Source organism: Pyrus communis, chromosome 13 (assembly GCF_041283825.1).
Source record: "Pyrus communis isolate YQ-2024b chromosome 13, ASM4128382v1, whole genome shotgun sequence".
Lineage (NCBI taxonomy): Eukaryota > Viridiplantae > Streptophyta > Magnoliopsida > Rosales > Rosaceae > Pyrus > Pyrus communis.
This window is the reverse complement of record NC_142577.1, coordinates 15,045,273-15,071,537: the sequence shown is the minus strand read 5'-3', so window position 1 is coordinate 15,071,537 and position 26,265 is coordinate 15,045,273. Positions and strand designations below refer to the sequence as shown.

Here is a 26,265-nt window from a genome sequence, read left to right as displayed (position 1 = left end):
CATGTTGGAAAATTTGCCTATTTTTCAAGGCTTATCTCATGAGGATCTTAACATGCATATCACTGAATTTTTTTTATGGGATGCAAGAACATTTTGGTTAATGGATTTTCAGCCGAATCAATCAACATCATCTTTTTCGTTAAATTCTAAAGGAAAAGGCGAAGACATGGTTTTTCACACTTCCATTTGGTGACATTACTTCCTGGGAGCAGGTGAATGAAAAATTCTTAAGCAAGCTTTATCCGGCTTCCAAGACTCTTGCTATGAAGAGAGAAATTTTGTCATTTGCTCAGAAACCACATGAAGAGTTTCATAAGGCATGGGAGTGGTACAAGGAGTTATTCACAAAGTGTCCCCACATCGACACTGATGGAGACATACGAATGAATCTATTCTTTAATAGACTGAATTCAACTACCAAGAGTGATGTTAATGCATCATCTGGAGCGGCGTTTATATCCAAATAGGCTAGGGAACAATTTGACTTATTTGAGAATATGGCAGCTGAATCTCAATAATGGACAACTAAATTAACACTAAAGGGGTATTTTTGAGATGTTCATGGGATCTCCAAAGTGTCTGTATAGGTGGAGAAATTGGAAAAGAAATTTGACGAAAAAATTGAACATGATTTTCCAACAAATTACTACACTTATACAGCAGCCACCACATGCGACAATAACTTGTATAATCTGCAGCATGCCTACACATGATCTATTGGGTTGCATGCATAAGGATGTTTATCCGAGTTAGTGAAGGAAATGAATAATTATCAGCGACTGCAGAATGACCCATTCTCAAATTTCTATAACCAAGGATGGATAGATTGCCCAAATTTCAAGTGGGTTGGGAATAAGCAGGCAAAGCCATACCCTCAACAGCTAGTATAAAAACATGCCGCACTAGCCAAAGCTGCATGGGAGATTGGACTTAAAAAATTGGTTGAATCTATGAGGTGGTAAATTGATCACAATAAATAAGAAATGCAGAATACACACGCGTCCATAAAGAATTTAAAGAAATAGGTTGGGCAGTTGGTTAACTAGATGATTGAGAGGGAAAAAGGAAAATTTCATAGTTAAATTATCCTTAATTCTAGAGGGTTTGACAAATGTAGTGCAGTCAGGGCACTAGGTGATGAGAAAGGTATTGATGAGAGGAAAAAAATGAAGAAAAAACAGCATATAGCTTAAGAGCAACAGCTAAACAGACCCCAGCTAAACGTATTGTTGCTCTTGAACATGTTTACGTGTCCTTGATGTCATATCCTGAGCGTTTGAAGCATAAAGCTAAAGATTAGAAATTGAGGGATTTCATGCAGACATTAGCTAGAGTTCAGATAAATCTTCCATTGTTCGATGCAATAAAAGAACATGCCATCTTATGCAAATTCTTTAAAGGATATGTGCACTAACAAGAAAATGCTTGTGGATTTTAAGAAAGTGGTTCTCACTGAGCAATGCTGTGCAATTTTATTGTATAAATTGCCACTAAAGAAAAAGGATATGGGGAGTTTTACTATTTCTTGCACTTTTGGAAATTCTAATTTTAAACGTGCTTTAATTGATCTAGGTGCTAGCTTTAATTTATGCCGTATTTTGCTTTTCAAAGGCTAGGACAAGGAGAGCTCAAACCTACATCGATTATTCTTTGATTAGCAAATCATTCTGTCATTTATCCTAGATACATCATTGAAGATCTCATTATCAAAGTTGATAATATCTATCTTCCAATGAATTTTATGGTGTTGGACATTGACAAGGACATGGAGACTCCTATCATTTTGGGATGACCTTTCATGGCAATTACTTTCTTTAATTGATGTGGAAGCTGGGACCTTGACTTTTAGAGTTCAGAACTAGTTTGTGGTTTTCAGTTTATTTGAAGCAACCAAAAGGCTGGTCAATCAACAAGACTATATGAGAGTTGATGTTTTAGATGAGATTATTCATACTGATGCTGTGTCTCGTTTTTCCCTTGATCCACTGCTGAACATGTTACAAGGGTTCAAGACTAAAGAAACCAGAGATGAAGAAGCCTTGGAGTACGTGACTGCCATGGATAGCTTGCCAATTCAATTGTTTATATGGAGACATATTTATGAGAGTTTGGCGGCGTCTAAATAGCCATTGCAAATTGGAGCTGAAGCCACTACCTGAGCACTTGAAATATGCATATTTGGGAACTAAAACAACGTTACCAATAATCATAGCTTCAAAATTGTTGCGAATCTTGAGAAAGCACCAAGATGCAATAAGATGGACCATTGCCGACATCAAAGGAATTAGCCCAACTATTTGCATGCACCGAATCTTGTTGAAGGAGGGTGTCAATCTCACTATTGATACTCAACATCGATTAAAGCTGATAATGAAAAAGGTGGCATGGAATGAAGTTATGAAACTTTTGGATGGTGGTATTATCTATCCTGTATTTAATAGCAAGTGGGTTAGTCATACTCAGGTGGTGCCTAGGCGTACTGGTATATAATTGTGAAAAATGACAACAACGAACTTGTGCCTACATGTTTGGCAATTGGGTGGCGTATGTGAGTTGATTACAGAAAGCCCAACGCATGTACCAAAGCAGATCACTTTCCATTGATTTGGCTGGTGGTGCTTTCTACTCTTTCTTATATGGTTATTCAAGGTATAATCAGATTCCAATTGCACCTGAGGATTAAGAGAAGACAACCCTTACATGCCCCTTTGGTAAGCTTACATATAAGAGGATGCCATTTAGGTTATGTAATGCACTAATAACTTTCCAACGCTGCATGATGAACATATTTTTGGGCTTGGTCAAGCGAATTGTCGAGGTATTTATGGATGATTTTAGACTGTTTTTTAGAAGAACATGGATAGCGATGATGAAACTTGTGACCATGTTTGTAGTAAAATATCTTTTAGTTTCTTAGCGTAGCATTAGAAGCGCGGTGACACACCCCGACCGAGATCAGGGCGTGCTGGCCGTCACGTGGAGGTGACGTAGCCATGTGCACAGTGAGAAAGCTAATAAAGTAATAATATAAAAGTATGAATAAATAAAAACTAGCATACAAACGATAAAAGTAATGAGTGCTAGCGTAAGTGAGACGCTAAGTTCAGAGCAGTAAGTTTACAGTAGTCCAAATTAAAATAATACGACAATAGTGCACCCGAAGGTGACCCTACATTGGTGAGTGTCTGTCAGAAATGCCGGGAAGCCCTCTGGGAAACCACTGAACCAGCTAAGCAACTAGAACCTGGAGGGGCGCAAAACAAAAGCGTGAGTGGGCAAAAATAAAGCTTTTCAAAACCATTTCAAAATAAGTTCTAACCCCTCGCCGTAAAACCTGTATACTTCCTAGAAAATAAACATATGCACGTATATATAGATATGCCAATCATGCTCCATAATATGCCATGACGGAACCTCAGAATAAAATGCAAGTGCTCAGGTATAATCACATCAAAGTATATATAGTCTGGCAGCCGGAGTCACCTAAAGTGACTTGTACGGCTATATCTAGAGCTCAAATCTCAATCACTATATCTGAACCTGCCCACGAGTCGGAACCACCTATAGTGGTCTGTACGACAGGCCTGGGTGTAATACATATAAACGCTCTAGTGCTACGATCACGTGAAGGCTGTGCGAATAATCGTGGGTCACCTACGAGTCGGAACCACCTAAATTGGTCTGTACGATAGGACTGTGCACCTAACTTGGATCCAAGCTGAGCGTATGGTGCGGGAGGTGAACAACACGTGAAGGACTGTGCCCTACTCTGGGCGGGAGCACTAACACCGGGGGTGCAGGTTATGAGCTCTCTAAGCATCTCTAATCACTATTGAATGCAAATATGAAATAACGCTTACCTGGCACTTACTTGTGCATCCACAGCACCAATTATGCATACGTATATATATACGATTAATAAAGCCACTAATGATGCATAAAGAACGATAATATAACACATGGCATATAACTAATAACATTTATATCAATTTCTGGGAAAACAATAGTATATAGGTATATACGGAAAACCAAAAGCCCACTCACTGGTATGTGGAAGGGTCATAGCCCCCCTGCCTCGAGTGACCACGCTCGTCCTCGGGATACGTTTCACCTATATGCGAAAATACTATAAAAACGTTAATTTTAAAGCACATAACCTTCCTTTCGTAATAACTTCCCATACATTGCTCAAAATGGACAATTGAATATACCAACGTGCTCTACACAACCTCAGGATCACACCCATATTTTTAGAAAATTTTTCCACCGCCGCACGCGCCCCCACGCGCCGGCCACGCGCAGGCACGTGCCTGGCACGCTGACGGCGTCAACTGACGCCGTTAGGAATATTCCGTCAGTTTTGACAGATTCCGTTAACGGCGTCAGGAATATTCCGTCAGAATTGACGGAATATTCCGTCACCTTCTCCCACGAGCCTCCGGCACCGTCGCCGGCGTCGGAAAATCGGGAAATTTTCAAACTTCGATTTCTCTTTCGTTTTTCAACCATTTTTCGTGATTTTTGCACCAAAACGAAGCCTAAGACTAGGAGAACCTAAATATACAACTTTTAAGGCCTAAAAACCATGGAATCTCACCTGTCCAAACCACCCAACTCCGGCCAACTTCTAAACCAACGATCCCGACGTCCAAACTCTTCAAACGAGCTACACCGAGACTCCTTGGAACCTCACCAAGCTATCTACAAGCTTCAAATTCCCTAAAACGTGAGAAATCACGTGTGCATGAACAGTACCCCAAATCGGCCATTGTGAAATCGACGTGAAAACGTTGAAGTTCTTACCTGAAAATGGTATGGTTGGACTCGTACGAGCCTCACGAGCATGGATATGGGTTTAGTTTCTTCGATCTGTAAAGGTTTGAATGGTTTTGGGTGTGTGCCGTACGTTTATGGTGAATGGGAAGGGAGAGAGAGACACGGGACAGAGAGCAGGGAAAGGGACAGAGGGATAGGGAGGTGTGGGAGTGTGTGTGTGGCCCAAAGACATGCCAACACAACACAAAAATAACCAAAACACGAAAAGAAAACGCACTAGGGGCAATTTCGTCTTTTCATGCGTACATCTTTGATAATTTCGGGACGGGCTGTCACACGCGGTGATAACGTGTTGTGACCTATTTTAGTGGAAGAAAAGAGAAAGTATGGCAAGAGAGAAATTTTGTGTGTTTTATGCCTAGCGCCTTTAGTTATAATAATAAATTGGACATGATTTCTTGCTTTGTAGATAATACAATTATAAAAAAATAAAATATTCTAGTATCTAATTATAATATTATTATGAGAAAAAGAGACATTCATCGAACAGATATCGGTTTCCTTCCTTCCCGTCAGCCGTCGTAGAGGCGCAGAGAAAACAAAACGTTCCCTGACTGAAGCCGCTGAACTGCTCAACTCAAGGTCCGTCGCGAGATCTCTCCGTTTGGATCCAATCGGTGACGGAAGTCGTGTCGCCAAGACAGACGATCCAGATCGCGATTCCTCTCCGTTTGGGATCGTGCGATCCGGAATGCAGCCCCGCCCTGATCCATTAGCCGATAATATGCAGAATTTGAATCTTAATCGGCCGCCTTCCATGCCTAATTCTGCCCCTCCTAGACCATCCCCTTTCGGCCAACCGCCGCCTTTTCCTTCATCAGCCCCTCCTGCTGCTGCACCACCTCCTTTTTCACGGCCCGGCCCTCCCCCGGCTGCATTTGCAAGACCTACAGCACCAGCACCGCGATCGGGGGCCCCGCAACCAACATTATCCCCTGCCACCACCCCAGTAAGACCCTCCGGGCCGCCCGTTGGCCAGCCTTCATCTTTTCCGTCTCGACCGCCTCCTGGGTCGTTTCCTCCTGTGGGTGGGGTAGCTCCTGCTTCTGCGCCAACGCCAATTGGTCCAGTTTCGACGCCAGCGCCGGCATATCCTCGGCCAGGTCCTCAGAGCATGCCGCCTGCGACTGCACCAGGTAGAATGATGAGTAATGGGCCGCCAATGTTTGGTTCTGGGGCTATGCCGGGTGGGCCTCGTTTCCCTCCGAGTGGGAATGCACCTCAACCACCTGTTGGGCATCCACCAGCAATGGCACGGGCGCCACCAACGGGTCCTCCACGAACTCCAACCATGCACTCTGTGCTGGGTGGTCCAGCAGTTAGTGGCCCACCAGGTCCTACTGTTCAGCAGCCACCACCATTTTCAGCAGCACCGCCATTTTCAGCAGCACCGCCATTTCCAGCAGCACCGCCATTTCCAGCAGCACCTCAACCAATGCGGCCACCACCTCCAGGTTCTCCCTATGGCTCACAGACGTGGCAAGTTCAACAAGGACAGGTGAGTGATTTATATTACTGATAGAATTGGACACTTACTGTATAAAGCGAAGGTATATTGCATACCAAAAAAGCGCCAAGGCGTAGTGGCAATTATTATCTATTTTATGAGTAGTGATTGAAGGTTGAAACTTGTTTCCGTGCAAGAACAACATAAACCAATATAAGTTAACTGAAACTAGATAGATGTCTTTCCTCCTTCAGTACACATGATATATATTATCGCGTTGTAGCCGACCAAAGAAAAAAAGTGAACTTGCTAATAAGTGTGAGCAAATCAACACACACTAACCACTGTGGACGCTTATCTTCATTATCCTCCGCTTGGCCCTTGATTTAAGTAAAAGCACTCTTTCTAGTGGATGGTTTCAAGTTTTTTGTTGACAGCTTGTATATAACAAAAGTACAATCACAATCCTTTTAAAATGATTAGTTATTTTCCTGTATTGTTATTTCTAAAACATTTTGATTTAGTATGTTCAAGCATGGTGTTGTAATGTATAACCTTGTGTACTATTGTTTTCTTCTCTTTTGTTTTTCATTTAATTTATTAGGAAAATGCAATTATCAATTTCTTTTCTTTACACCAATGCTTATGCAAATATGGTGGAACTTAGCGTTTTGATGGAGGAAAAAAGGATGAATCCATGAATTCGTTTCTTCTTATTTTAATTTGATTTCTGAAATTTTCTGAATGTCGGTAGGTGCCTCCACCTTCACATTTTCCGGGTTCTGCTCAACCACCTAGAATGTTTGGAATGCCACCCCCACCATTACCAAATCAGTCCATGACTACTATCTCACCTCCTGGTCAAACTGGTACTCCTTTGGCTGGGTCATCCAAGATTGATCCCACTCAAATTCCTCGGCCTATACCAAGTTCGTCAGTGCTCATTCATGAAACTCGTCAGGGCAATCAGGCAAATCCACCTCCGGTATTTATATATCCATAAACTTAAAAGAGTTTGATTACAATATTTGCTTTAGCTGTGTATCCTTAATACGTTTTTACTTCTGTACTCTCTTCTCTTTCTGGGTATGTAATTTCACTTTATTTTCGTTGCACATATTTATGCTGCAAAGTATGTTTAAGCATGGTGAAAAAACTGGATATTGTTTATCCCTTGCGTTCTTCTGATTTCTTTATTATTTTGAAGCCTGCTACAACTGATTATATTGTCAGAGACACTGGGAATTGCAGTCCACGATACATGAGGTGCACCATCAATCAGGTTTGGGTTTAACTTTCATGAATTGGCTATTTGTTATTGTGTTTGTTTCTACTTTAATAAAAGTTTAGTAATGTTATTATGTTTTTGTCAATTTACCAGATACCATGCACTGGTGATCTTTTAACAACATCAGGGATGCTGTTAGCTTTGTTGGTTGAACCTTTTGCCCTTCCTCATCCAAATGAGGAACCAATCCAAGTACTTAATGATGTCTCTTTTCCATATATATATATATATATTTTTTTTTTTTTTTTGAGAAAGATATTATTTGGATGCAAACTAGGAAATAAAGCAACATAGAGCAACAGAAGTGGTCAAAAGAACCACTGGGAATAGAGAAGAAAATGAAACCATAAAAGCTTAAAAAATATTGTCACTCCCAAGCAGAAGTAGCACTGCACCTGCCGGTCTAGCCCAATATTAGTAAAAACAAGTATGTGTAAACTCTGGTCAACTCTAGCCTATATAATCGTCAAATTCCTTAACAACTCAATCCCACTCCAACAAATCTTCAAATACCCTATTTTCTTTACATCAGACCACCCGAGCACAGTAAGAACGATGCAGCCCCACACAATCTAGCCTTTTTTCCCTTGAAAAACAATCATATAGCTCTCGCATGGAAAGAGAAGCTGGCCTTGGAATAACCCAGATTAGATCAGCCTTCTTATACAGCTTGAACCAAAGACCCATCATCACAGGGCAGTTGAGGAAGGTGTGATCCACCAGCTCATAATTTTCCTTGCACAAAATGCACCAATGAGGGGATAAACAGATGATTGATCTCCTTTGAACCATATCATTAGCATTCATCTTAACCTGAGCTACTAGCCAGGACAGCAACTTCACCTCAGAGGAAGCTCTGGACTTCCAAATCAGACAATAGACAACTTAGTTGTTTCTTCTAACAATATGATAATTTATCAATCACTTTGTGAATCATGAATTCATTTCTGTTCTAATAAGAAACAGATTATGAGAATAGAATTAGTAAGATTCAATATCATTCTATGGAAATGAACAATTAGTCCACCAACAAAACAAAAAAGAGAAAAAAAGCTGTCGTATCCTTCTAATCACTGTCAATTACACAGAAAATGCAGCTCCCTTGTCTACAATGGAGAGTGAAATGGAATTTCCGTACATATTGAGACCCACCATTCCGTACAATTGAGACCCACGAAGAAACCCAAAATACTCTTCTCACAATAAATCTGCCTTGTTTCCCAATTTACTTTTGTAAATTCTAGTATTTCTTTCTACCTGAAAAAAAAGGGAGAATATTATTGCTCATAATCCACAAAGATGCCCAAAACACTCTTCTCACAATAAATCTGTCTTGTCTCCCAATTTACTTTTGTAAATTCTAGTATTTCTTTCTACCTGAAAAAGAGGATGAGCTAATGCACAAACCTTCCACAATTCTTTTTCCTCCACTAAAAGCACAATGTTCTCTATAATTATAAATGACCAAAACTTTGATCAATTAAACAATCAGAATTTTCATCGAGCTATAATTGTAGTAATGAATTTTTTTGTTTTAGGTTGTGGATTTTGGTGAAAGTGGTCCTGTTCGATGCTCTCGTTGCAAGGGCTACATAAATCCTTTTATGAAGTTCATTGACCAGGGCAGGAAATTCATCTGTAATCTTTGTGGTGAGGAAGATTTCTCTCTGTTTGGTGTTGTGTGTGATCTTTTCTTTCAGTTCATTTGGGATCTCAAAACTTTTTCAAAGCAATGCTTTTGTTTGTTTTTCTTCTTCAAAGTGGTCCTGTTATTTTTTCATGTTTTGTTTTTCTATTTCATCTTTTCAAGTTTCTGAATATTTTAGTAGGGCTGAGAGTATGTAATATACCATTCCTCTCTTGAAGGTCTCTACTGTGGTCTGTGGATTAAGGTGTAATCTATCTGCACAGTGTCTATTTATGCAAAAGCAGTGTTCCTACAATCTATGCTATTTCTTCTGCAGGATTTACCGATGAGACTCCCCGTGACTACCACTGCAATCTTGGTCCAGATGGTAGACGTAGAGATGCTGATGAGAGGCCCGAGCTATGTAGAGGAACAGTTGAATTTGTTGCTTCAAAAGAATACATGGTTAGTTGATTATGAGATCTGCAATTATAACTTCAGTAAGATCACCATGTTTGGAAATACCTCCTTTATTTTCTATTTTAACAAAAGCATGCAAGACCTTCCTGGCATGGTTGGCACTTGTTAATAATGGTTGTGTATATTTCCAACACATTCATGGACTTTTTGAAGTCCAAAAAAAATCCACTCTTTCACCCTCTCTCTCACACGTGCACGCACTGTTTTTCATCATTTATACAGGGTTTTGTTCATAACAGAAGTTTATCTCTATTGACTCCTCGTTGACAGTATCAGCTGTTTAAAATGTCTCTTTAACCCCAATAGAAGAGCTTGTTCCCATTTTTATTTTGGTAATGGATTTTAAACGACTGAACTAATTTTGCATTATTGACTAGAGTTCCCGACTAGAGTTGCGGTTCTTTAATTATTTGGCTTTGTAACACAGGTCCGTGATCCCATGCCAGCTGTGTACTTCTTCCTCATTGATGTATCCATGAATGCCATTCAAACTGGTGCAACTGCTGCAGCTTGCAGTGCAATCAGTCAAGTTATTGCTGATCTTCCGGTGAGTTATTTTGTCTATATGTATAATGTTCCTGTTTTACTTTCCTTACAGCATGTGGTTGTGCTGTGTTATTTAAATGATTTTTTTTTCTTTTTGAAAGAAGCGATACATGCAGTGAAGTTCATTGTATTTATGTCTAAGCATTATGAATAACAAATGCGAAGAAAGAGATGCATCGGGACGATATAAAATTTTCCTGATTTTGTGTGTCATACACGGATGATGTTTTAGATACGATCCATGATGCCAAACCCGACATCTAGGATTAAGGCTGAATTGAGCAAATACATTGAGGAGTCTGGTGGAAAACATGAATCATTTCTAACTTTAGAATGGGAAAACTTAAACTTTTCCTGCCTATTTGCTCTGCTCTCATTGTTCACCAGCTGCAATCACATAGTGCTTGTAACTTGTGAGAAGGTTTGCAGGATTTGCTGTTCTTGAACTTTCATGATTAAATCTAATAACTGGTTCTTGTTTTCTCCTAATCTCTTTGGAAATTCTGAAAGGATAAGACTAAACCTGTGTGGTAAAGTCATACAAGAGTTCACTGTGAGCACTGCATTTAAGTATCTCATGTCTGTTTTTGTTAGAAGCTCCAAAGAGATATCCTCCCTGTTAGCTTTTGTTGGCCTTGAGTTTGGAATCATATTGTTTCTTTGTTTACTTAAATAGCATTTTGATTGACAGGCTGTTGGACTAATAAGCAAAAATATGAGTTTACCTCAATAGCTATTTACTAATATGTTCCTAATATTGACGAGAATTCATGTGACCAACCAATCTCATTAGACTATGGAAAAGACAAAGGATATAATGGTGATGATTAAATATTAGCTAGAGTTCATTTGCGTCCTCATTTACTTGCACATTTTCATTCTTTATGACCTCAGTCCTGTTTTGACAAGATGTACGTATCTGTGTGCATGCATGCATGTTTTTATATTTTTATGGGAATGATTGTGTGCAAGTGAAATTGTGAATGCATGCTAGTTGCTCAATTCATTTTCCCAAGGCCTGCAGTAATTGGTTATACTTTCAATGAAACAATATTAGCCAGAATTTTGGATGAGTCGGGCGTTGATGTATTTATTATTGCAGGAAGGTCATCGGACAATGGTGGGAATTGCAACATTTGACTCAACGATCCATTTTTACAATTTGAAACGTGCATTGCAGCAGGTCAATATAATTTTTATTTCTCTTTTTGTTTTGGTAATGCATTTATTTTTTACATATATAAAATCAGTTATTAAAGCTGAAGAGCATAGAATGAACTCTGATACATATGCAGTCTACTGTGAAATCTACAAATTATTTGCATAAAAATCTGCGTGCTTCTTACTTCTGTGTATAAAATTAAATGTGACTTTTGATGCCTTTGTTTTCAACATGTTGCCTTTGTGATGAGTAAATGATTTTGTAACTTGGAATGTCCACATATGCTATGTACTATAGGTGATACTTGGAAATACTATGTACTATAGGTGATTCTTGGAAATAGAAATTTATACCAAAGAGGTGGAGGACCTTGATGTTGGTTTTATTCTTTTAGACAGGTTGGGTGAAAAGAGATTGTTGCATTCATGAGTAGACTATAGGAAATGATCCAAACGGTGTTTTTTTTCAATGAATGAATTTGATTATTTTGGGGATATATGTGTGTGTATATTCCTTCTTTGTTGAGTGAATATTATGCTTAATGCCAGTGTCATCTCAGAGTGCCGATATTTATAGGTGATAATAGTGAAAGAACCAGGATGTGTACAAAGTTACGAACTAATAGATTTTTAATCAAAGTGAACCATGCATCAACAGAAGCACATACTATAAAACCAAAGATTTGGTAGGATGAAAGGTGCTCAAGGAGCAAATTGAAACGTGGTGAAATTATAGGTAGTGAAATCAGAGTGGAAGAAGAGTGATGAGAAAACTATAGATTTGCCTTTCTTTACAATAAATGATGTGTTACTTTACACCTTTCATATTCTGCAGAGTTAGAATTCTTTCTATTAGAATCAGTTTTCCTTATACCTAGAGAAAGTTGATGACAAGTTCTAGGTATACAGATCTGGGAACATGCCCTTTAAAATTCCAGTGAGTAGATGAAACGGTGGGATAATTTTTGCTACTAGTAGCAGTTTCAATCATCACTCTAATTTTTCCATTTATGATTTGTAGCCAAATTGTTTTCCTTTTTTATTTTTATTTTTCTAACCATCTGAGTTTAATTGTATGAAATTATTTTCCTTTTGTTTTACAAGATTTGGCTAAATAACCATTAATTTTTATGGCCCTGGCTTCTATTTTTTCCCAAACAATTATTTTTAAAAGGTCTCACACTGTGGTCCAATATATGTTTGCAGCCTTTGATGCTTATTGTTCCTGATGTGCAAGATGTTTACACTCCTCTGGAGACTGATGTAGTTGTCCAGCTTTCTGAGGTCAGCAGCTGTTATTTTTTCTCTTTTGTGAAATGTATTGAGTAGTTGTGCAGTCTTTGAACTGCTGATTTAACAACAATCAGCCATATGTCAGTCTGGCATCTTAATTATTAAATTTCTACATGCCTCTTATTAAATTTAGATTTTCTTTTGTTGTGGATTCTTAGTGCCGCCAACATTTGGAGCAATTGTTGGAAAGTATTCCAACCATGTTTCAAAGCAGTAAAATTGCTGAATCAGCCTTTGGTGCAGCAATCAAGGTATGTTGTATCGTGTGACACTGTTGTGTGTACTGAACTTTTATGGTGGTTGCGGTTTGCTATTTCATTTTTAAATACAGAACTTCAGGTGCAAATGGATATGAAGTCATGAAACATGCGATGAATAGATGTGCTATGCATAATATGCTTGATGTTGATACTATGAAGCTCTATACCAACTACTATGAGTGGATTGTACATGTCAATTTTGTTCATCTAGTTCTTTGTAGGTTTCCTTGTCTGAAGCTGAGTATAATGAGAAAGGCAAGAAGATATTTGATGCTTTAATAGTTGAATATCCCAAGGCAAAGAATATACTTGTAAGAATTAATATGATGGGCTAAAATATTCCAGATAATTAATTTATACTCATTCTTTTGCATGCAAAGTCTAAGAGATTTTTGGAATAATATTTATTAAATACAAGTAATCAAATAACCTTTTGGTGTAGATGCTTCCGTGACCTAGCTGACTGGATCAAAGTTTTGTTCTTGCCAAATACTGATCAACTTTCTTATTGTTCCTCATTTTGTGGTGAACATGCCAATCTATAAGTGATAATGCATGTCGAGCTTTGAGGAGAGATTAATGGAGCTGGTGTCATATGTGGTATCCTGACTGGTTTGGCTATCAATTGCTTTACTTCCTGTCTAAACACCCTTAGATAGATATCAGTCAAAACTTAGATTGGAGTCTTTGGATTTCAATAGTTGTCAGACCAACACGCACAGTGAACCCATTATTTGAGCTGTTAAACCTGCCATTAGTGTTAAAAATGACAATTCTCTTTTCTGCTGGTCGTTGAACACTAGACCTAAGACATTAATCTGCCGTGCTGCATTCATCTTGATGGTCTAGTCGAGCAACAGAATAATTAATACTCTATGATTTGCACATATTTTTTTTATATACATATTGATGTTTAAATTCATTGCTTCACTGTTCATTTTTGTTTTCTTCCTTGCCTAGGCTGCTTTCTTGGCAATTAAGAGTACTGGGGGGAAACTTTTGGTGTTTCAGTCAGGCAAGCTCATATTCATATATCTACTTATGGTGCATCCTTTGTGGTTTCCTTTTCCTTTATAAACACGTTCATATATTATTGCAAGCAAAGAATGAAAAACAACATGCTTGAGGCTGCAGTTGCTTCATATCATAGACAAAACAAGGGACTGAGATCTGTTAAAGGATCTTAAGAGACAGTGGAGAATCGCATAAACATTAGTAGTTTCGCAAGAGAAATTTTGGAAAATGCATATTTGTTTCGTGTAGTTTCAGTCACTATTATTACCTTGTTCTTATTTTGTAAAGATAAACAACCTATCTAGTCAGGAATCAGAAAATTAATCCAGAACATATATTTCAAAGTTGTTGATGTTCCTAGTGATCATGTAAGCTTTTTCTTTGGGATAACTTGTTCATTTCATGCTATCAGTCAACTTGAATTCCAGCTAAATGACAAAGATATTTACTAGTATCATTATTTATCCTGTATACCTTTTTTTGGTTGGCATCCTGTATATCTTTTATAGACCTTTTTTGTGTGTGTGTGAAATCTACTACAGAACTTGTATGCATGTCCATTTTCGCATTTGCATCTGCTTTTTCTTTTACAGGATATACCTGATTTATTGGCATCTGAGTGTAGTAATGTTTATGTTGTCTGCAGTGTTGGCATCAACTGGAATTGGAGCGCTCTCTGCTAGAGAAGCTGAAGGAAGAGCTAATATATCTTCAGCTGATAAGGTACAAATACCCTCTAGATTTGTTATTGTACGCCATTTGGGTGGTTTAGATCAGTGGTCCTGTGACCCAGTTACTATTAAGAAAAAAGCTCATTACATCCTTGAGGTCACAAAATGAAATTATTAAGGAATTGAACTCATGGTTATGAAAAGCCCAATAACCAAATGCCTATTTCCTTATGAATGTCCGTGCTGGTATTTTCTTTTAGGACAAAGTTATTTCTTTAGTGAAATCTGAAATGCTCATTTACAGCTATAAGGCAAAGCCCACTCTACAGAAAGGACAAAGAAAACCACAATTCTTGCTCCATTATCTCTCATTCGAAATATATGTTACATTAATCTGAATAGGAAAAGATAATTCATAGTTATGTATCTCAAAAGATGAGAAAATACTAAATGATTATTACAAAAATTATTTTTGTAATTCATGTTGACATATTAAATCAGGAAGCCCTCATGTATAGGTCTTACTTTCATTGGATTTTGTTCCCGCCTATAAGATCTTGCTTTTCGAGTACAGATATTCAATGAATATGAAATACAGCTTTTCTCGAATTTTTGAACCCCAAGATTTGGAAAATTAGGTGGACATGCAGATGCACTTGGATAATTATTACAAATGAAATTGACATATGAGGTCTTTGTATACTTTGTTAAAGATGATTTGCATAATGCTATGTGGCCATAACTATCATCCATTGAATTATACTCTCTGTTGAGCAGTCGATTCTTTTAATTGTCTTGGTAGTCTTGGTATTATGTTTTGTTTGTTTAAACTTTAACTGCATTTCAGGAGCCCCATAAATTACTCCAACCAGCTGACAAAACTTTAAAGACAATGGCAATTGAATTTGCTGAATATCAGGTAAGTCTTTTACTAATTATTTCCCCTTAATGGTCAGTTAATATATTGATGACACTTCTATACTGACTGAGATTATTAGTGGTAATTAACAAGTTGTTAAGCATAATTTATTTGGGTGATTATTTTTTTTATTTTTATTTTTGCAAAAAATGTTCCAGGTTTGTGTCGACTTATTTATCACTACCCAGTCATACATAGACATTGCTTCTATCTCTGTCATCCCAAGAACAACTGGAGGGCAGGTACTAATGAATTTGCTTCTATCACTTCCCATACATATGGCATGAAATTTCGACTTCTTGTCATTTTGGTTGAGGGTTTTCTCTTATGAAATTTTGTCATTTTTTCTTATTTCTAATCTACATATCCACCATCTAAAATAAATCTGTGTTGTCAGATTTGAGAAGCATCTGCCACTTGTAACTATAGATCATTTACACATGGTAGTCTAACTATTTGGGTTATCATTTCAGGTTTACTATTATTATCCCTTCTCAGCTCTCTCTGATCCTGCAAAGCTCTACAACGATCTTAGATGGAATGTCACAAGGCCTCAAGGTTTTGAGGCGGTGATGCGTGTAAGATGCAGCCAGGTAAGTTTCATTGAACGGCCTCATTCTCCTGTTTTAGCTGATGACTGGTTATCGTTGTCTCAATAGATTATTCTAGCAGGATAAGTTTGTTTTCATCATTTTCAGGGTATCCAAGTTCAAGAGTACCATGGAAGCTTTTGCAAACGTATTCCTACAGATGTTGACCTACCTGGGGTTTGTACATATTCTACAAAATCCCTTACTACCAACACGTCAGACTGTTTTTTTCTTACTTATCATATATTTTCCATGGAAGTTAAAATCCCCCAACCCCTGGTTGTGTTGACCGACAATGGTAGTAAAATCAAGATTTTTTCAATCTGAAAGAAAATTAGTCTTGATGCTCAATCATAGCTCCTTTGTCTAGTTTTCAGTTTTCTGGTTTTCTGGTTTTCATTTTCCTCGGCCTCTCTCTACATATCTCCTGTCTTTTCCTTTTTCATTATGCCTTGAAAAGAGTGACAGTGGCTCTTATATGAATCATGACCAATCCCTTCTGTCATGCAGATTGACTGTGACAAAACTATTATGGTGACCTTAAAACATGATGATAAATTACAGGATGGCTCAGAATGTGGTTTCCAGGTAAATTTTAATTTTTCTGCTTTCCCCTACCAAATGCACTAGCTGTGAATATATCTTTTGATCTTTTTCTTGAATCTTTACTACTAATCTGATGACGACACCTATCTCTGCAGCTGCATGTTTCATTGTTTAGTCATATATATATATATATATATATATATATTTTATATGCTTCATTATAAATTAATTATAGTATTTTTGTTATCCAGTGTGCCGTTTTATACACAACTGTGTATGGCCAACGGAGAATTCGAGTTGCAACTTTATCTCTGCCATGCACAAGTATGCTAAGTAATCTGTTCCGTGCTGCTGATTTGGACGCTCAGTTTACATGTTTCATGAAGCAAGGTATTAAATTATATGCTGTTCTTCTTTGTTGCTTTCTTTCTTTATGGTCATTTTCCCTGTTGTAATTATTGTTTTCTCAATTAAGCCCAGGCACTTAAATTTGGCAATTTTATTATGAAAACATTGTCTTTAACTTATCTTTAATTATTCACATCTGGTAGTTTGAAATGCAGATGTATAATTCTCATTCTTTGCGTTCCTTTTCACTTTCTGCATCCTGCCAACATATTATTTATTACGATTGCAGTTTGTTAGTACATTCTGTCTAATTGAATTTGGATGAATTCTGACAATAAGTCCTGTTTAAATATTGTGTATAGCGGCAAACGAAATCCCTTCAAGTCCCCTCTTGCGTGTACGGGAACAAGTGACAAATCTGTGCATCAGTAGTCTGCTTTCATATCGTAAATTTTGTGCTACTGTATCATCTTCTGGACAGCTTATTCTTCCGGAGGCACTGAAGCTCCTGCCTCTATACACCCTTGGTATATTATTTCTGCTTATTTAATAATAGATATGATAAAGGCTCTGTTCTGATTGATAAAATCCCAAGGGAAAGGCATGCCTCTTCCATTGTGGAAATATATTGCACAGAATCATCACTTAGGTTCTTAGAGATTTTGTACATATATTGATACATTTGATGCTCGTGTTTGTTTTTCAGCATTAATCAAAAGTACGGGGCTACGAACTGATGGAAAAATAGATGAGCGGTCCTTCTGGATCAATCATGTTTCTTCCCTTTCTGTTCCTTTGGCAGTTCCATTGGTGTACCCCAGAATGGTGGCTGTTCATGACTTAGAATCAAAAAAGGTGCGTCATTTAGCTTCTTGTTCAACTCTTTGCGGTTTGCATTTCATAATCAATGGTAGCTTCCATCAATGAACAGGAGGGTGATGAGTCTCTAATTCCTCCGGTGATTCCGCTTTCTAGCGAACATGTGAGTGACGAGGGAATTTATCTTCTCGAGAATGGCGAGGACTGTTTAATATATATTGGGAACTTGGTAGATTCTAGAATTTTGCAACAACTGTTTCGAATCGCCTCTGCTGATGAACTTCCTACTCAGGTAGCCTTATCATTTATCTTTTTGGTTTCTTATCTTCTGCCTGACATAATTGTAAATTACAATTGCCAACTTTTTTCTCTTGGGACCTGTTTTGGTTCACTAGAATGAGAGGGCTGGATGCTTATTTCACCTTTTTTTAACGAAGCTTAATTCATTATTCATCACTATTTATTGTCTTCATATTTAAAATGTAAATGGTATATGATCTTTGAGATTTTGATAAACGAGGGTGCATGAGTTGACTTCATTATCTTGGACTCTTTCGCGCAGTTTGTGCTACAGTGGTATGATAATCCATTATCGAAGAAGCTGAATGATGTGGTAAATGAAATACGGCGCCAGAGATGTTCCTACCTTCGGTACGACTGATTATTTTTCGTTAGTGATTCCTTGTTTGTGATGAAGAAATAAGTTGCAGCGTTTGAATTCAGGTTTTGATGTTTTCATCTAAAATACTAATGATTTCTAATTTGTCTTATTTTTGTGCAGCTTAAAATTATGCAAGAAAGGAGATCCATCAGGTAATGAACGAGACAACTACTATCCCTACAACTTGTCTCTTACAAAGTAGATGGTTTATATATTATTTATAGTTTTTCATTAGGTATTGAATTATCTTTCCCCGCAGGAACATTGTTTTTCTCATATATGGTCGAAGACCAGAGTCCGAATGGCCCCTCCTATGTTGAGTTTCTGGTACACGTCCATCGGCAAATACAGATAAAAATGGCATCATAACTGCTTACGCTTCTTTGGTTTGAATTACGAGTTTTGAGCCAGCTTCTTGATAGAGTACACATGGATTCAACGGATAGAAGAAAAATTAGACGCTTGCTATGCACACATACTCGGGGATCATCCCGCAAGGTATGTATCCGTGAAGAGCAAGCAGAGCTGAGTTTTGCTATGATAGGTCCGTAGGAAGACACTACTGTTAATAAATACAAAGCGTATTTCTGTATTTAAGTTGCCCCGACTCGAATTCTTTTTTCGACATCTCCCTTTTCCATTTATTTATGTAGTATGAAAATAATCCTTGTAAGGTTTATGGTGGGAGAAAGAAAAATGTACAAACAGGATGGTTGTTCTACAGAATGTTTGAACTACTTTTTATTGTTTTTATATTTTATTTTTTGGAACAAAGATTCTACTTTTGTAGTCGAAGTGGTTACCTTTTTTGTTATAAGTCGTCCAAAAGCTAGTTACTTTCCATTTGTAACATGGTTGATCACTTTCCATTGTGGAATAACACTACAAGTTTTGAGGATTTTGTAAATTCTAAGCAAATGTATGCCAGTCGTTAGTAAAAAGAAAAAAATGAAAAAGAAAACCAATTCGAGTCTATAGGTAATTAAAACTAAACAAGATCCATATATAAATTCAAAGAGTGTCTGTCTTTCCGTCTAGATAACATACCTCGTGTTTAAAACTCAAATCCTCTTACTAGCATAGGTTTGAAAAGCACTTGTGCTTGCATCTTTATTGGTAACATTTTTTTCTAGGGCCCCTGTAAAAAGTATTTGATAAGTACTTTTTTCAAAAAAAAAAAAAAAAAAAAAAAACGATATTATTTACACGAAGAGCAACTCCACCTCTAAAAAGTGCACTGGCATCTAGCCCATTTAATCTACTCAATGAACAGTGATTGACCTCAATGAATAGTAATTGGCCAAATGCATCTCCACCTCTAAAAAATGCATTGGCACAAGTCTAAACATGAGCTGACATAAATGCATCTCCACCCTTACAAAATGCACTGGCACTCGGCCCATTTAAAATATTATTATTATTTTTTAATAAAATAATAAAAAATTAGTTTTAATTTCGGATATGATTTTTAACCAATCTTGTCACGCTAAGTGTTACTATCCGAAAGTACTATTTTGTGGATAGATTTCCGATAAGATTTTCAACCAATCCCGACAGGCCACGTGTCACTATCTGTTACAATAATTTAGCCAAGATTTCGATCAGATTTTCAACCAATCCCGACACTCTATGTGTCACTATTTGTTTACAATAATTTAGCCAAGATTTTCAACCAATCGCGTAGTACCACATGACATTGTACAGAACCTCATCCTTTTTTTTTTTGTCCATATAAACCATACGTCTATCCTCATTTATACACCAAACTCAATTCTTATTTTTTAGCTCAAAATCCTTCATCTTTTTTAGCTAGGAATGTGAACTTAGCCTAACAAAACATTATTATTATTAGAAAATTTTTATTAACACTCTAAAATCTTCATTTTACACTTTAAATTTTTTATATTTAAAAAAAAAAAGAAACAAGGTACAAAATTAAAATTTTAAAGTTCTAGTAACACTTTCTTATTATTATTATTATTATTATTATTATTATTATTATTATTATTATTATTTTGGTGGGTCAATTATCATTAGTTGTATTATTATTTTTTTTTTCGTCAAATCATAGTATTAGAAACTTTGCAAACTTGCTCTCGGTACGCGCCATCGCCATCTTCTTCCGTAATATTAGGGTTCACAGAGAGGGGGAAAACAACTGCAATCAGTCTATTAGGGTTCGGGTTTTGGAGCTATAACCAGAACTTTCGTACCCATTTGCCTCAATTTCATCACCATGTCTTTCCTTGAAGAATTCAACGCCAGTAATCTCTCTCTCTCTCTCTCTCTCTCTCTCTCTCTCATTTTACTGTCTCAACATAACTCTCTTTGAATTTCAGCTTCAATTTGATTTTATGCAATTGAGAACCAATCAATTATATTACTTTGTCAGATAATGATTTTCTGTATCAATTAAGTGAATTGGGCTTCGATTTTTGTGTGAGATAAAATGGTTTATTTTTGTTTAATTTCAAGGTTTTAATCTTTTGTGGGAAACAAAAACTTGGTTTGGAGGTTGAAGAAAATTTTCAGAAACCCAAATTAACGAAAACAAACCAACACATCAAATTAACGTGAAGAACAGTCTTAAACCGCACTCTTCCTCTATCTAAACATACAGCATCATGAAATTTCTTCCGAAAGTCTTGGAATCCGGAGGCAGTAATGAATCGAATAACACGACTGTTATCCAAGGAACTTCAAATCTCTGGTTCTCTTATACAATTCAAAGTAATGCTTTCACTGCACATCTTCATAAAATGTCTCATTCGTTGTTTTCCAAACCCTCTGAAATCTATGCTGAAAATATGAGTGAGTGCAAATTATCCGTACGGATAGGAGAGAAACTTTTCATAGATATATCTCCCTCATTTTCTGTTTTCACTTTCACAGATTTGGAATCTCTGCCTAATATTTTGGCTAAGAATTATTCGGTGATGCGCACTCTAGATCGAAGTTTACAAGGTATGCTCTGGCTTACTTTCTGGTTGATGATAACTTCTAAAAGAATTGTCTCCCGAATTTTTCATATTTTACTTTTATTGGTGTATTCTTTTCATTAATATAGAATATGGAAGCCTGTCAAAGTAAAATGCTTTGTGGGGGTTGTCAAGTAAAATGCTGTTTCTTTTATTGGTGCACTCAATTCGGCTCTCATCTGCTTTGTGGGGGTTGTCAAGTAAAATGCTGTTTCTTATGTATATGAACAGATAACCAGAGACAAAATGAACAACGCTGCGAACAAGAAATTGAGGACATAAAGCGTGAAATTAAGTCTGGGAATATTACACCTGATACTTCCCTTATTAGATTCTCAGATGAGGCTCTTGATGAGCAGAAGCACAGCGTTGGGATTGCAGACGAAAAGGTTCTTTTGGCTGTACGGGCATATGATCTGGTACATGGAGCTGCATCTTGCCCTATACATACTGCACTTGGTTGTTTTTCCAGGTTTTAGAGTTTTTTTTTTTTTTTTTTTTTTTTTAATATTTCGCTGAATATTTATTTGAAATTCTGTAATACTGTTCAGGTGGATACACACATACAACAACTTGATCAGTACTTGAAAAATTTTGAGGAAGAGCTGCGTGGTACTCTACTGTTATTATTTTTCCACCTTGTCGAGTCTTTGAATTTTGCAGTTTATACTATACGGTTCGTCTTTTATTTTACAGTTAAGATTGCCATATGAGGACATAATTATTTCTTCCTTAGGCATGTATTTTCCCTAATTTTGTTTGGTGAATTGGTTTATGGCAGAAAGAGATAGTGCTGCCGCGAGCGCCTTGCCTGCACCAAATCCGGATAGTGGTGCAAAATCTGGAAAGAGTAGTGAAGGTGGTAGAGGAGGGCGCAAGAAGTATCTACCTATTCTTAACATTTCATTTATTATATTCTTTTGAGTTGATTTTCTGATTTCATGCTTCTACCTTCCTCTTGGCTAAAATTAAGCACTTCTAGAAAGCATCCATGTTTGAGTTATAGATGCTCGACACTAGAGCTCTTTTTACTGTTAACTGCGGGGTTTTGAAACTACTTTCCTGCCTTCATGTTTTGGGAATGTTTCGTTGGCATGAAATGTGAAGTATATATGTTCTCATTGTGTTCTCTCTGGAACCTAGTGATGCTTTTTTTTTTTTCTTCCAGAACAAGACTAGCAACAGCCGCGGCAGCAGCAGCAACTGCATCTGTCAATCCTACTGCTATGGATTTAGATATACCAGTGGATCCAAATGAACCCACGTACTGTTTATGCAACCAAGTTAGCTACGGGGAGATGGTTGCATGCGAGAACCCCAATGTATGCAATTTTCCCCTTTTCTATATTTCTCTTGTTTAAAAGTCTTTTTCAACTTTATTACCTAATTTTAGTTTTTTCCACCAACAGTGCAAGATAGAGTGGTTCCATTTTGGGTGTGTTGGTCTGAAGGACAAACCAAGAGGAAAGTGGTATTGTACAGATTGTGCTGCATTGAAACCTCGCCGGAAAGGCAAATGATGATGCCGAGTACTTGTTACAGGAACCTTGTTGTAGTCAGTGCCCAGTGGTACTAATTGTTTTGATTTGAAATTACTGGTCTTGGAAACCATTTCTAATCACTCTCTAGTTTAGGAAGTCATAGTAATTATGGACCAATAAGAATAGAGTTTTTATTTACAGTATTGATAATTAATGATAGGAACTTCTTTCTGACTCCATAGTTTTAGGAGTACATAGAAGAATCCCTATCTTAAGAAGTACTAAAAAATTTTCTTAAGAAGTACTAAAAAATTTTGTCCGTGCGTTGTGCGAAATTGGAAATCGTATGAAAGAGTCATAAAAGATTGCTTCTCATTTTCTTTCTTTCCTTACTGAGGATCGTCCATGGATTTTCCCGAACACCCAAGATTTTCTTTCAGAAATTGAAATGACATGCCCCAGCCAACGTTCATGGTTATTTTTAAGGCGAGCGATCCCAACCGCCAAACATTCATGACCAGATGGAATATAAGCTTGCAATGGTAAATTTACATACTGGAACATCCAGAATAGCACCTTTCCTACAATAAGGGCCAGCCACAAGAGGATAGGATATTGTTTATCTGAAACCCAATTCATCAAAACATAGAAGGTTGATTCCATTCCAATGGAAATCATAATACCAGAACACACCTCCGCCCGCCACTACTGGCAACCAACCATTTGAGCACTGACTTGGTTTGATGCTCGACATGAATCGCTTTCAGCCAACTCCATTCCATTTGCCGGCACTGGTTGTCCCTGTTCTGGTAATTTAATTCACTAATTCTTTCTTTCGTTTTTTATTGTTGATAAAATTGGGGTTGTATTGATGGTTAATCCTTGTTTTAATCTTCAAAAGCGTTAATCTTTTGTTTCTTAAATTGGAAACAAAATTGATTCTTGCAGATGAGTGCCAAAGTAATTGCAGATCCCACCTTTCTCCTATCTCTCATGGCTTTGTATTTGGCCGTAAGCATTGATCCAAGGGCCATAGTGAAAATGGTGGGATAAATGCTTACGGCCAAATATAGAGCCATAAGAGATAGGAGAAAGGTGGGATCTACTATGACTCTGGCACTCATATGCAATAATCAATTTAAAGAAACAAAAGATTAAAACTTTTGAAGATTAAAACTAGGATTAACCATCAATACAACCCCAATTTTATCAGCAATAAAAAAACGAAAGAAAGAATTGGTGAATTAAATTACCTGAGCAGGGACGATTGGTGCCGGCAAATGGAATGGAGTTGGCTGAAAGCGATTCATGTCGGGCACCAAACCAAGGCAGTGCTCAAATGGTAGTGGTGGATAGAGTTGTGTTATGGAATTTTGATTTCCATTGGAATGGAATCAACATTCTATGTTTTGATGAATTGGGTTGCTGATAAACAATATCCTATCCTCTTGTGGCTGGCCCTTATTATAGGAAAGGTACTATTCTGGATGTCCTAGTACGGAAATTTACCATTGCACGCTTATATTCTGTTTGTAGTGTTCATGAATGTTTGCCTGGGATCGCTTGCCTTAAAAATAACCCTGAAAGTTGGCTGGGGAATGTGGCATTTCAATTTCTGAAAGAAAATCTTGGTGTTTTGAAAGGAAATGAAATTATGCACCCAAGAATTGACTGAAAAGTGGCAATGGGAAGAAAACCAAGCAACAAAAAGAAGCAACTCCTTTATGGTAAACAACGGGGTTCGATTAGCTAATGATAATGTAACGTAACAGTTAACTTGTAGAGAGCTGAAAACTACCTTTTGCCATATATTTGGTGTGACACTGTGAGGTTTTGAATGTTGACACTGTCCAGTGCTCAGCAAGAATGGTGTGCCATGCCACGTATCCCTCCTATACCGGGAAAGAAGGCTAATAAGTACTATTCACATAAATAATACTAGTATCTGGGCACACACAAAGTGTGAGAAATTATTTTATTTTTGTTTTTGAAATAGGAAGAGAGTGATAGAGAATGTTGGAGTTAGAAGTTTATTTATTTATTTATTTATTTATTTTTATAATTAGAGATATGTTAGGATTACATGTAGGTGAGGCTTTGAAAAAGAAACAACAAAAATTGATTGTGTGACATTACATTTCTACCTCATATTTCTTATTCACGTTCTGTTTTAATTAGAAGGTTAAACTCGTAATTTCATAGGATGTTGGTTGACAATGAGTATTTTATTAATTAGTAGAGATAAATATTTTTCTCTTTTTATTTGAGCGATATTCAACCTAAATACGGGTAGGAGGGTAGCACACTGCTTTACCTAAAAACGAGTATATTGCTCTAGTGAAATCAGATATGTGAATGTCTAAGTTTGCACATAGTGAGATTCTATCGTGTAAACGATCTGTATCATCTGATATGTCATATGATGGGAGAAATAGTCATAAGATGTACAAACAGTTAGACCCAAGATTTTTTTGGATTATGGTTTATCGAAATTCAAAAGGGGTCACTAGAAGAAAGCTCTGTCATATTAATTTGCTAGATAGGACATAGTCACATAGCCGCTGATCCCGTAAACCCCCTTGTTAATGTCCTTTTATGTGATGTCAAGACGCTTTCTCCAAACATTATAGAACAACCCTTAAACGAGGCCTGATAATTTCTGACACGATCTGATAATTCAACACGACACGATACGAAATTAACAAGTGTTTAAGTTGAGACAATATCGAATCGGGTTGTTATCGGGTACCTGTTAAGATAACAGGTTGGTTCGGGTATACACGTGGATAACACAATACAACGATAAACAAAATATTAATTTTATAATTTTATAACCCTAAAAAAATACTATAATAATTATATATATTAATTTAACAATTTTATATATCATTGAACTTGATGGGATACGAATTCTACGAAACTAATTTCAACGATCAACCGTCAAACTTGTTTGTATATGCTTCTATATCGCATCAACAAAAAATCGCAAAAAACAAACATTCAGAGATCAAGTAACAGGACAAAACTTTTCGACGGTTATTAACGAAAAACACGATTTAATGGTTATTTTAACTCCAATTTTGATGATTTTTTTACAGCTACACTCCTTGACCCTATATGAATACAATGAATGAATTCGATCTTCAATTTAAAATATTTACACTAGTGGATACCACAAAATCTTATGTTATGATGGTCGATGAAAATTGAGGATTTTGTAAAAGGAGTACCATGCAAGCTTTGAGTTTCATTGGCAAGGTTTAAACTTTTAAGAAAGGTTTCACAACCTTGAAAACAAAA

At 37.0% G+C, this 26,265-nt stretch overlaps 2 protein-coding genes and 1 non-coding gene across 8 annotated transcripts; 2 read left to right on the top strand and 1 right to left on the bottom strand.

The window, feature by feature from the left end:
- Window positions 1-260: 260 nt before the first annotated feature.
- Window positions 261-366, bottom strand: LOC148691823 (small nucleolar RNA R71). The gene has a single exon (XR_015955385.1). It is a non-coding gene; the product is annotated as a small nucleolar RNA R71 (small nucleolar RNA).
- A 4,747-nt stretch (window positions 367-5,113) lies between these two features.
- On the top strand, window positions 5,114-19,356 carry LOC137737419 (protein transport protein SEC24 C). 4 transcript variants are annotated; one of them, XR_015955037.1, is made up of 25 exons: window positions 5,114-6,334; window positions 7,038-7,268; window positions 7,491-7,565; window positions 7,665-7,763; window positions 9,110-9,221; window positions 9,536-9,663; window positions 10,106-10,225; window positions 11,327-11,407; window positions 12,592-12,669; window positions 12,837-12,929; window positions 13,899-13,953; window positions 14,599-14,675; window positions 15,471-15,542; window positions 15,701-15,784; window positions 16,016-16,135; window positions 16,241-16,309; window positions 16,643-16,720; window positions 16,930-17,068; window positions 17,389-17,553; window positions 17,733-17,881; window positions 17,958-18,137; window positions 18,408-18,496; window positions 18,627-18,658; window positions 18,766-19,095; window positions 19,160-19,356. XR_015955037.1 is itself a non-coding variant. In XM_088683091.1 (25 exons), exons 1-25 carry the CDS (start codon window positions 5,528-5,530, stop codon window positions 18,873-18,875), a joined length of 3,207 nt encoding a protein of 1,068 aa, XP_088539217.1. In that variant the 5' UTR covers window positions 5,380-5,527; the 3' UTR covers window positions 18,876-19,356. The 4 variants fall into 4 exon arrangements, 3 of the variants coding, with proteins under 3 accessions (XP_068332981.2, XP_088539217.1, XP_088539216.1); XM_088683091.1 differs by having other exon boundaries at window positions 5,380-6,217; window positions 6,254-6,334; window positions 18,766-19,356; XM_088683090.1 differs by having other exon boundaries at window positions 5,380-6,228; window positions 6,265-6,334; window positions 18,766-19,356.
- A 910-nt stretch (window positions 19,357-20,266) lies between these two features.
- On the top strand, window positions 20,267-23,199 carry ING1 (RING/FYVE/PHD zinc finger superfamily protein). 3 transcript variants are annotated; one of them, XM_068477362.2, is made up of 7 exons: window positions 20,267-20,770; window positions 21,399-21,470; window positions 21,716-21,903; window positions 22,036-22,096; window positions 22,266-22,365; window positions 22,653-22,806; window positions 22,894-23,199. In XM_068477362.2, the coding sequence occupies exons 1-7, from the start codon at window positions 20,743-20,745 to the stop codon at window positions 23,002-23,004; spliced, it is 714 nt and encodes a 237-aa protein (XP_068333463.2). In that variant the 5' UTR covers window positions 20,267-20,742; the 3' UTR covers window positions 23,005-23,199. The 3 variants fall into 3 exon arrangements, with proteins under 3 accessions (XP_068333463.2, XP_068333465.2, XP_068333464.2); XM_068477363.2 differs by lacking the exon at window positions 20,267-20,770 and adding an exon at window positions 21,130-21,236; XM_068477364.2 differs by lacking the exon at window positions 21,399-21,470 and having other exon boundaries at window positions 20,557-20,770.
- The last annotated feature ends 3,066 nt before the right edge of the window (window positions 23,200-26,265 follow it).